We start from the raw sequence: 11,488 nt of genomic DNA, 5'->3' as shown, positions 1-11,488 counted from the left end.
TAGGAAAGCCACAAATCATGGTGCGTGGCTGCTCAGCACAGGGCCCTGGGCAGATGGGTCTGCTTTAGGGGTGGGTACATTCAGTGTGAAGCTAGCCAGACCTGCCTTCAAATCCCAGCTCTTCCACTCCTAGCGCCGGGATGTGGGGCAAGCCACTTGTCTTCGGTATCTGTAGCCACAAGAATGGGAGTCAAGCTTGTTGACTTGTTGGGCTAAACTAACACCTCCCATCGTGGAGGCAAGAATGGAATAAAATAACAGGAGGAAGCCTGCGGTGGGGTTTCTGGTGAGGCATTCAGCAAGTGCTCACTTCCCTCCTCCTTTCTCAGAAAAGACCTTCTGCATTCTTTTGTTTTCGTAAGTAAGTGACTCGTAGAAACAGGGAAAAGCTGTCGCAGCCCACGTGTTTATACTTAGTTGCTGTCACACCTCCCACGGGGGAAGTGATGCCCTTTGGGTGTGACAGTGTCTTGAGTATTCTGTGATGCCAGAGGTACCTCCTGTCCGGAAAACATTTAGATTGATTTCTCTTTCTATACCCAGTAACGGCAATTCTGTCTCTATAACCAGCATAGAATTGGGCTCGATGATCCACAGACGCATGTAGCTAAGCATATCCATGTCACAATACCATGTGATTTTAATACAATATTGTTTTCTCTTTTGAAAAAAACAGTTTTTATGACTATGCAAGCAAAGTTAACGAAGAGAGTTTGGACAGGATCCTTAAAGACCGGAGAAAGGTAGGCTACATTCGTTTCCATTCCGATTTGGAAATCACTCCTTATCTCATCACCTGCGCTTAAAACAGAAAGGAATGTAAATGAGCAATGCATTGCTGTCAGTATAGATGAGTTCTGTTACCTTGAGTAAATTTTACAGGTAAATTACAGATGTGAGACAATGTTTACAATATATCACTAGAAAAACGTTTAGGTGTTTATAGTATGACTCTTTTATGTAAAAGTCAGAAGAAGAAGAAATGAACTATAATCCAAAAATTAATAATAGTTGAGTCGAAGTGAATTTGTCTACTTTGTGATTAAAAAAAAGATTGTAAATATTTAATACACATGCATTAGTTTTATGATTTTTGCCTTGGTATGTAAATTCCAGAAACATAGATTTCACCCTCGCTCGGGAAAAAGTACCAATAGAAGCTTTCAGTGTGTTAAACAGGAAGCAGACTGCCGTTGCTTAGAAACCTGTTGCAGTAAGGCCTCGGGAGGGTTGCCTGTGGGTGAGCCCTCCCGTGGGACCGGCTCCCTCGGTGTCTGCAGAGAGCGTCAGGAGTCGGTCTCAGGGCCTCTGTGGGGGGCGGGACAGGTCAGAGGAAAGGATGGTGCTCTGGGAGTGATGACCGGCTCAGCAGGTGCTGTGTCGGCCGCCCACCTGGGAGAGGGCGTCAGACCGCCCCGGGCCTCCTGGGCCGCTCTCCCTTCCCAGTGACTTGCCCAAGAGCACGCATTCCCAGTCCGGCTTCCTCTCAGCCACGCCTTCCCTCCTCGTCCCGTCGGTTTTCATAGTGCAGATCATGAGTCTTTATCCTGTCGACACCTAAGATTTGTCCCGTGAAATTCTTACTGGAGCACAGCTTTCTAGAGGTCACTCCGTATTAAAAGCTCCAGGAAGGTTTTTGTTTTTTTTAACAGATGACAAATTTAAAGTGAAAGAAATGAGTAAAGATTATTAAGAGGAAATTCACAAAAGAAAAAAGAAATCCACAAATGGCCAAGAAAGAAATGAAAAGGTGTTTAACCTCTATCAGGAAATGCAAATTGAAACAATGTGACCCAGCCCTGGCCAAGGTGGGGTTCGGTTAGTTGGAACGTTGTCCCTGCACCAAAAGGTTGCGGTCTGATTCCTCCTTAGGGCTCTGGCCGGTTGATAGTTTTTCTTAGCCACTTTTTTTTTAAAAATATATTTCTTTATTGATTTCAGAGAGGAAGGGAGAAGGAGAGAGAGATAGAAACATCAATGATAAGAGAATCACCGATCGGCTGCCTCCCACACACCCCCTACTGGGGATTGAGCCCGCAACCCAGGCATATGCCCCTGGCCGGAATCGAACCTGGGACCCATCGGTCCGCAGGCTGACGCTCTATCCACTGAGCCAAGCCGGCTAGGGCAGCACTTATTTTTTTTTAAAGGAAAGCTGCTTTCATTTTTTTATGATCACCATTGTGTGACTGATGGGGATTTTCAAGTTAATGTTGTGCAGATCTTGGCCTTTACTCATTAGCTCTGTGACTTTGGACAAAACATCTCTATGAGATTTATGCTTCAGAAATGTTTGGGTTTTTATTTAAAGAATGTCAGAATTCATTGCTTTAGTATAATCTGAAGCCATGCTTTGTGCACAGTCGTACCACTGAGGGCCGGTGCTGTTCCCAGGAGCTCCTTGCCGTGGTCTGAGCTCAGTGGAGACAGCATTACTCGCCTCCCAGGGTGGCTGTGATCATTCATTAAAACATCTGTAACATCGTTAGCTAGGGCCTGGCACAGGGGCTCAGCGAAGCTTGGTTCGCTTCCTTCTGTGAAAGCACCAAAACCAAATCGAGATTTACTGTTACTTTATTTTTTTTTATTTTTTTAAATATATTTTATTGATTTTTTACAGAGAGGAAGGGAGAGAGAGAGAGAGTTAGAAACATTGATGAGAGAGAAACATCGACCAGCTGCCTCCTGCACATCTCCCATGGGGGATGTGCCCGCAACCAAGGTACATGCCCTTGACCGGAATCGAACCTGGGACCTTTCAGTCCGCAGGCTGACGCTCTATCCACTGAGCCAAACCGGTTTCGGCGAGATTTACTGTTACTTTAATATGACAGTTTTAAACAGGATTTCACCCAGTTTATTCAAAGAAAGAAGCTACATGCAGAGTATTTTTCTAATGAAGAGTTAAATTGTCTCGACAGCAGAGATTTTCACACTTGAGTAGCACAAGGAGAAACTCAGGAACTGGCCTGTGAGGTTCTGACTGCAGGTTTGGGTGGGCCCGGAGCATTGGAACGGCTCCCAGGGCCCGGTAGGTCACCTGTCTGCCGGATGTCCTGCCTCGCGCATTGGGAGAACTATTCTTCCGCAGAACATGCCAGTTTACTTCCCTTAGGCAGCCGATAGAGCTGACAAAGCTAAACTGTCAAAGGCATTGCACTGAGGTATAATTGCGTACCATCAACTGCACACACGTATGGACTACACTGTGGTAGGTCTTGATCTGTGTGTACACCTATGAAACCACGTCTGTCCCTCCAGACCTCCCGGGCCCTTTTCCAATCCCGTCTTCCCCTCCCTAGGCAGCCCCTGAGCTGCTGGGGCTGCTCCATGTCGCTAGAGATTAGTTGTCATGTTCTGGGGTTTTACAGGACTGGAGTCCAGTAGCATCAGCTTTCACTGTCATCATCACTGTGGTCTGGCTGCTTGCATCAGCGGGACTCCTGGGGAACGTGTCGGTGTTGTCTGCGCAGGCGGCGGCTTGTTGCTGAGCAGGTGTCCGGTGTGTGGCTGCCCCACCGCTCGCTCACCTGCTGATGGGCAGTGGGTCGTTCAGCTTTGAGCGATTGCACGTCGAGCTGCTTTGAACATCTGTGTGCAGGTGTCTGTGTGGATACCTTCAGACCTAAATGTGTAAGATTTCATGCAGCTTTCCACCCTTTCCTTCTGTTTCTCCTGCAGAAAGTGATCGGCTGGTACAGATTCCGGCGGAACACGCAGCAGCAGATGTCGTACAGGGAGCAGGTCCTCCACAAGCAGCTCACCCGCATCCTCGGGGTGCCCGACCTCGTCTTCCTCCTCTTCAGCTTCATCTCCACGGCCAACAGTTCCACGCACGCTCTGGAGTACGTCCTCTTCAGACCGAACCGCAGGTAAGGCCGCATCCCCACCTCACGTCACCAGGACAGATGTCGGCACAGGCCATGGAGATCTGTGACTTTGAAATGTGCATTTTACAGTATCTATAAAGAAAGGCTTTTATAATTCTCTTCTAGTGAGTTTTCTTTGTAGTTAGAGAGGGTATTTTTCTGTCAGTTATATAAATTAAAATTGTTTTTGAATCAAAAAGCATTAGCAAGATGTATTAATTATGCATAAGTGCTTATAGGAATAAACCACTGGAAATCATCATTTGCTTCCCCATAATCCATTATGTAGAAATATAGCTTTTTTTGCTCTGGAAGTCTGATTTTTTTTTTTAAATATATTTTATTGATTTTTCACAGAGAGGAAGGGAGAGAGATAGAGAGTTAGAAACATCGATGAGAGAGAAACATCGATCAGCTGCCTCCTGCACATCTCCCACTGGGGATGTGCCCGCAACCCAGGTACATGCCCTTGACCTGAATCGAACCCGGGACCTTTCAGTCCGCAGACCGACGCTCTATCCACTGAGCCAAACCGGTTTCGGCTGGAAGTCTGATTTTAATGGTAAAGCATAGATTTCAGACAGAATTGTAAAATTGATCCACCTACTGGCTAATGAGGGTTTTGCATTGTGAACGTCTTAAAAAAAAAAAAAAAAAAAAGATGGCCCCGTGGCCATGGGTCTGCTGTGAGCGCAGAAGGGCTTCTCTGCACTCACTGCGGTGGAATACACTGAATCAGTGTCGGGGAGAGGCGTCGTGGTGAGGGGGCCATTGAAGGTGCAGCGATTCCTCCGCAGTGTTTCTGGGCCTGTCCGTCACTGTGGGATGCAGATACCTAAGACGTGACCTCTGCCCTCAAGGACTTTGCAGCCGTTTCCACTTTAAGGGAAGGACCCATTCCTAATCCGTGCATCTCAGGTTGTCGTGGAAGCCGGTGCTGGTGAGGCCTGGGAGTCCCCAGTGTGCGGCTCCGATTCCTGTTGCCATGGCCCGTTCTTCAGCCCGAACAGGGCCTTGAACATGCTCGCTCTTGAATCTTCCCTCAGGTACAATCAAAGGATCTCCCTTGCTATTCCCAACTTGGGCAACACCAGCCAGCAAGAGTATAAAGTGTCTTCAGTGCCAAACACGTCTCAGAGTTACGCCAAAGTCATCAAAGAGCACGGGTGAGGGCCCGGTCCAGTGAACGGGCTTCCTTTCTTTTGTGAAGATGTAAAGGTTTGCGGGGAAATGTGAAGTCAGGTTGAAAGTGAAATGCAGTCATGCAATTCCGTAGACCGTCACCCTATATATCAAAATTTTATTCTTACTGAAAAGATAGTTCACTTTTACCACTACTTTTTTTTTAAATCAGTTGCCACAGTTGTTTCTGTAATTGATATAAAAGTGTGGCTAGAGTATGTGTATTTCTGAGATCCTAAGCTGTGGTCATATTATTTTTTAAATGGTCTTAGTCACGTGGGTTCCTTTTTATTTCTCTTCTGGAAGCCTAGTAGTGTGACACTGTGGCTGAGACACTGTCACCTGGGAGCTCACGTTTAAGACCAGATGAAGGTAGAAGGGCAGGAGAGTGCTTTCAGGTTCATGGCGGCTGTCCTTTCCGTGACATCTTTCCTGCCTGTCCTCTAGCACTGACTTCTTTGACAAGGACGGAGTCATGAAGGACATCAGGGCCATCTATCAGGTCTACAACGCGCTGCAGGAGAAGGTGCAGGTAACCGTTACTTCTCGTTTTAGTCTTACTTGTCTTGCCCGAATGCTCTTAATTTTACTTTAACTTTTAATCTTCCGCCGGAGAAGTGAGTCGTGGTCCACAAGTCAGTGTGCATTTCCTGCAGTAGCATCAGAGGAGAGAGGCTGCCATGCCAGCTGGGAGGCCACCTCCGCGTGGCCTGCAGGGGCTCTGGGCACGGCGGCACGCTGCTGCGTTCCGAACTGTGACCCACCTGTAACAGCGCGTCTCCTAGGGAGGCGTGTCCGAGCGTAAGGCAGGCTTGCTGAGAGCACAGCTGTCTCATCAGCTGGACGCTGCGTAGAGGCCGCACCAAACTCGGAACAGCCCTGCCCCCTCCCCTCTCATCCACACCCTTGGCCCCAGCGCCTCCATCGAGTGGGAGGATCCCGTGGAGCCTGTTCATTCCTAGTATTCATGCAACCAACACTTACGGAAACAGCTCCTACCAGCCAGCTACTGAGCCTGGTGCCAACAGCCCTTTCCCATGTTCTTTCCATCTCCTCCGACGCGTTCTTAGGAGTAACTTTCCCTAAAACTCTAGAACAAAAGCGCTTTGAGGACATGGAGGAAGGAGGTGGAGCTGGAGACACCTCGCCTCACTCTGGGGAAGAAGGCCCAGGACGGAGGGAGAGTGAAGGCAGCCCCAGAGAGAGAGGAAGCAGCCGAGGCCGGCCTGGCCCAAAACAGGAAGGTGTCCAAGGCGTCCAGTGTTGGTGTCCCAGTTAGGGCCAGGCACTAGCATCAGGGAGCCTCAGCCAGGCTCTGGCCACCGGCCTACTGTCCCGCGCTCCTAGTGTTTCTGTGGTGGAGAGAACGTGCAGTGAAAACCAGTTTTTTGTCCTGAATTCATGAACAGGCTGTTTTTATTTATTTGTTTTTAAAATACGTTTTTATTGATTTTAGAGAGGAAAGGAGATGGAGAGAAGTAGAAACATCAGTGATGAGAGAGAATCATTGATCAGCTGCCTCTACCTCCCAGGCATGTGCCCTGACCAGCAATCAAACCATGACCTCCTGGTTCATAGGTCGATGCTCAACCACTGAGCCATACCAGCTGGGCCAGGCTGTTTTCAGACTCTCAGCTCTGTCAAGGGACTTCAGAGTGGCTAGCACACATCTCATTGCCGGCTGTAGAAGGCCTCTCTGAACACACCAGCATCCCATCATGCTCCGGTGTGAATGTTTAATTACACAGATGGACCTCAAATGTTATCTTTTATTAAGTCTTAACTGAAACCTGTTTCCTTTTTCAGCTCTCCCTAATTATGAATAGTTTCTATTAAATGAATCTTTTTTATGTGGTCTGATTTGTGATTATTGATTATAAATAAAAATTGAAAGCATCTCATTCCTGTCTTTTGTTCATCCTTTGTATGCTAGACTGGTATCAAAAATTCTCTTTTCAGTTCAATAGAAATGAATAATCCAGAGAAAACATAGATCTTTCCCAGCTTACTCTTATTTTTCAAGAATTTATAAGCTAAATAGCATAATCATCTCAACAAAATTAAGAAAGCAAATCGGTGAATAAGTACTGGCCCCCCGGACTATGGGGACAACGCCGGCTCCCTCAGCCTGGAATGACTGCTGTGTTGGCCAGGTTCACGCTAACTGTTCTGTTGCCGTTCCCCTCAGGCAGTGTGTGCAGATGTAGAGAAGAGTGAGCGAGTAGTTGAATCTTGTGAGGCCGAAGTGAATAAATTAAGAAGACAAATCACTCAGAGGAAAAACGAAAAGGAACAAGAAAGAAGTGAGTTTCCTATTAATTTTACTAATTGGTATCAAGGAAGTGTCTGGTTTTAAACATCAGATGTACAAAAAATTACGTAAGTCCTTCTACTCTAAGCCCTGAGGTAGGCTGAGGGGAGTGGAGTCCACTGTCCTTTGAGCTTTTTCAGAAGGGATGTGCTGTTGAACTCAGTGTGCTCTGCCTAGGACTTAGTGGTCGGCAAACTGCGGCTCGCGAGCCACATACGGCTCTTTGGCCCCTTGAGTGTGCCTCTTCCACAAAATACCGACGTCTGCGCATGGGCCACGAAGTTTCAGTCACACTGTACGTGTGCGCCTGCACGTGGTATTTTGTGGAAGAGCCACACTCAAGGGGCCCAAGAGCCGTATGTGGCTTACGAGCCGCAGTTTGCCGACCACGGGCCTAGGTCATGGGAACAATAATATTAATGACGACGGCACCTCAGTGAGCTGTCTTTGAAGTTTCAATGAATTCACGTGTAGAAAGACGTAAGTTCTAAAGCACAATTCAAACATAAAGCAACTAACAGTGGTCACCAGCTTCCTGCTTTGTTGCTGTTTCCAGAACTTGCAGGTTGACCGTGTCATGCACGGGGATGTGAGGCTGGGGAGGTACAGACGGTGACCATGTCTTCTCTTCCCGCAGGGCTGCAGCAGGCGGTGGGCAGCAGACAGGGGCCGCCCGAGAGCCTGGAGCCGGCGCCCAGCCCTCGGACGCCGTACCCCGGGTTCGCAGCTGACGGCGGAAGTACACTGGCAGATGCCGAGGCCTCTGACCCCCCACCCCCTTATTCCGATTTTCACCCAAACAATCAAGAAAGTACTTTGAGCCATTCTCGCGCGGAAACAAGTGTCTTTATGCCTCGACCTCAAGCTGTGGGTTCCTCCAGCTTTGCCCCCAACAGTGCTGGACTGAAGTACCCCGGAGGTGGAGTGGGCCTGCCTTCCCAGAGAGCCACGGGGGACAGCGCGGAGGGGTCGGACGACAGTGATTATGAAAACCTGATTGACCCGACAGAGCCCTCCAGCAGCGAATTCTCACACGCAAGGGATTCCCGGCCCACGACACACCCCGACGGGGGCTCCAGGAACGCTCAGACCTCCCAGATTTAACTCCCCAGGAGGAGCGCCAATCAGCACTGCTTTCTTAATCACGATGGAGAGAGTTTTGTGAGGACTAACCGGGTGGGAGAACTGGGCTCCCGAGAGAATCCTGGGCACAGAACTGGCAGGGCCTCACCCGGGTGCGGGGGGCAGGTGTCATGACAGAATCATTAAGATAATCAAGTTGCCCTACTTCTGGTGCGATTCATGGATATACTGGTTAATTCAGGCAGAGAAACTTGTCAACAGTTTCTGTTCTTTAAAATAAATTGGAAATCAGAGACTAAGCACAATTAGTCTATAAATGTTCTGTAAATCAAAACTTACCTCTTGCACTATCATGCCTTGAAGTTCACTTTTCAGAGGGAAATGAGTTAGCGGCAGCCTTGATAGAAGCTTCTTTCTGTGATGAGCCAAGTTCAGCTTTGCCAGAAGAGAAATTGTGATAATTCCCAGAAGCCCGATTGGAACAGGCCGGGTGTACCTTCTCTTGTCTGCATGACTGTAAGGTCAGAGAGAGGGCTTAGTTTAACTGTTTTCCACTAGCCCGGTACGTATGGTCACTTAAAATGGTTGCCTTTAAAAACACGTAGAAGTACTAATTACCAGTAAGTAACCATCCAAACAAGTATGTCACAAAAGAAACTCCTATTTTCTTTGGTGGAATGACAGTCACTGCTGTGTGGCACTGGCCACCGTTATAGTCTCTGTTCTGGAGTCTTAGATGAAGGACACGAGCAGTGGCCACAGAAGGGAGCGCCGTCCCCGAGCTGAGCTTTGTGATGGACAGGATCCGGACGCGGGGTCAGCCGTCGCACAGACGGCCATGCCTCCTCTAGCCCGCCTGACAAATCTCAGTGTCAGCTTTATTTGTGGAGGGAAGACGTTTAATAAGCTGTTTGAGAATCGTGGTGAATAAAGATTTATTTTAAGTCTGAATAACCATACCTTTTTTTTAAGCTGCCATTTGGAGGATAATTGTGACTGCTGGACTTCCTGTCAGGATGCTCCTGTGTTTTATTTAATTACTGCTTGTTTCCTAGTTTGGCCCAGAACGTGTGAAACCACGGAAGACATCCTGAGCCTGTCAGGCTCCTGGCCTGGGAGTGACCAGACCCGCCGTCCGTGAGGAGGTCAGCCGCGGCGTTGCTGCTTCCGAATGTAACTGCCTTTGCTTTGGACTAAAGCCTGGAGGAGGAAGGAGGGCGTCGTGTCCCGAGGCTTAACGTCCCTGCGTTGGAAAGTAGTTCCATTGTCTGGAGGGAGCTGACTCCCAGGCTCCGGCTCCGGCCCCAGTGCCCAGTGAGACAGTGCGGACTGGGAGCCGCGGAGCCGCCCTCTGCTCATGTCCGCTTTGTGGGCCTGGTCCTGCCCTCCAAGCGCTGGCCTCAAACCTCCCGTGTGATGGGAACCTCGCAGGCGTGCTCGGTTTATCAGCTCCCCACCGTGGCCCAGCCCCAGGTGAACCTAAGTTAATTCTGTAAGTGCCATTGCCATCTCTCTGTTCATGTTTGACCTTCAGAAATACATTTTATTTTATGCCATACTGAGAGCTACGGTGTACACTGACCAGCAGTTAAATGTGACAATAAAAGCTCATTTAATCCTGGCACCACTGTCTTAACGTCTGGCTCGCACCCACACGGTCTTGCCTCAGTTTACCCATTCTGGCAGCTCTTAGGAGACAATACAGTTTTTAAAGGGCAGGAAAGCTCGTCTCCACATGGGTTGTTTTTTTGTGTGTGTGAGACTGGTTTCAGGGAAATCCAAGAACACAACCTACTTCAGTATTTCTGTTGATTTCGAGGAGAATGTGTTGAGTATCAAGTAGCAGGAACACTGGGCGCCCATGGAGAATAAAGTGGAATCTGGGGAAGTTCCCAAAGGCACCTTCCAGGTGAGCACTGAGGAGACGGCCTGGCCCGCCTGACGATGGAGAGGCGGCAGACGTGGCGCTGTCCGCGGGAGCCTCCGGAGTCCCGGTCGCCTTGGGATGGGCATCTGCTGCCTGTGTGGACGGGCCCTCTGGGAGCCGGTCCCGGGGGTGAGGGCTCCTAAGTCCACGGTGGCAGCGCTGTCAGCAGGGCCCTAGGCTGTGGATGGAGCCTGGTCAGACGCTGCGCTCCGTCTCCAGCACCGGAGGAGAGAGCGCTGGGGCCCTTGGCCTCGGAGCCTGGAGGGGCGTACTCGGGTTGGAAGTGGCTTTTTCAGGGAAGGATCAAAACAAAACGAAATCTCACCCCCAAACACTCAGACCCTGAGGCTGTACATTTTAAAATCCCACAGAGTAATTCTGTGTTGGTTGAACACCACATTTCTGCCTGCTCGGCCTCTGTAACATCCAGCCTGTGGATTTTAGATTCACAGCTACTACAAACCGTCCACAGCGAGGGTAGCAGGTATTGTGGACTTCACAGTTCCACCCCAGCTTTGAAGCCAGCTCCCAGATGTTTCTCTTGGGTTCGCGATTTGAATTTACATATTGTTTTTGAAGAAAACGACATCATGTGCATGAATCACTTATTCACTTAAATCTTTGAATGGCATCATGAATGCTTTCAAATGTTTTAGACTATTTTTAGACCATGTCATCTCTGAAATGATCGAAAGGAGTGAGAAATATTGTGGCATTCCTTACTTTTTAGGTAATTCATCATTTTAGTGCTTGGCAAAATAGCAGAATATATTCAATTCCATGAGCATTAGGTAATAAGACATGTAATAAAGGATTAGGTTCTAGGTCAGTGTGTTTCACCTGCATGTAAGTTTGTGTGTTTGTGTGGGCACACTGAGGGTCGTGGCAGAGGTGTCACTTTATCAGCACAGAAGTGTGAAGAAGTTTGTTTATAAGAACAAGAAACTTCCCCAGCTGCTTAGACTGTTGGCCTGCGGACTGCAGGATCCCGGGTTTGATTTGGTCAAGGGCACATGCTTGGGTTGTGGGCTCGATCCCCAGGGTGGGGCGTGCAGGAGGCAGCCGATCCATGATTCTCTCTCATCATTGAACACCACGTTTCTACCTGCAGAAGCT

At 48.7% G+C, this 11,488-nt stretch overlaps 1 protein-coding gene across 1 annotated transcript in view; it reads left to right on the top strand.

Annotated features, from left to right (window-relative positions):
- FAM175B (family with sequence similarity 175 member B) overlaps positions 1–10,069 on the top strand; it is a 19,927-nt gene extending 9,858 nt beyond the window's left edge. Inside the window, exons 4-9 of the mRNA XM_006754941.2 lie at positions 677–743; positions 3,682–3,872; positions 4,916–5,035; positions 5,499–5,583; positions 7,240–7,354; positions 8,000–10,069. Coding sequence (XP_006755004.1) covers positions 677–743; positions 3,682–3,872; positions 4,916–5,035; positions 5,499–5,583; positions 7,240–7,354; positions 8,000–8,466 — 1,045 coding nt within the window. The 3' untranslated portion in view covers positions 8,467–10,069. The remainder of the gene's footprint in view (positions 1–676; positions 744–3,681; positions 3,873–4,915; positions 5,036–5,498; positions 5,584–7,239; positions 7,355–7,999) is intronic.
- Positions 10,070–11,488: the final 1,419 nt, after the last annotated feature.

This window comes from Myotis davidii, unplaced genomic scaffold (genome assembly GCF_000327345.1).
Source record: "Myotis davidii unplaced genomic scaffold, ASM32734v1 scaffold72, whole genome shotgun sequence".
Taxonomy (NCBI): domain Eukaryota; kingdom Metazoa; phylum Chordata; class Mammalia; order Chiroptera; family Vespertilionidae; genus Myotis; species Myotis davidii.
Note: the sequence above shows the minus strand (reverse complement) of the source record. Positions and strands in the feature narration are given on the sequence as shown.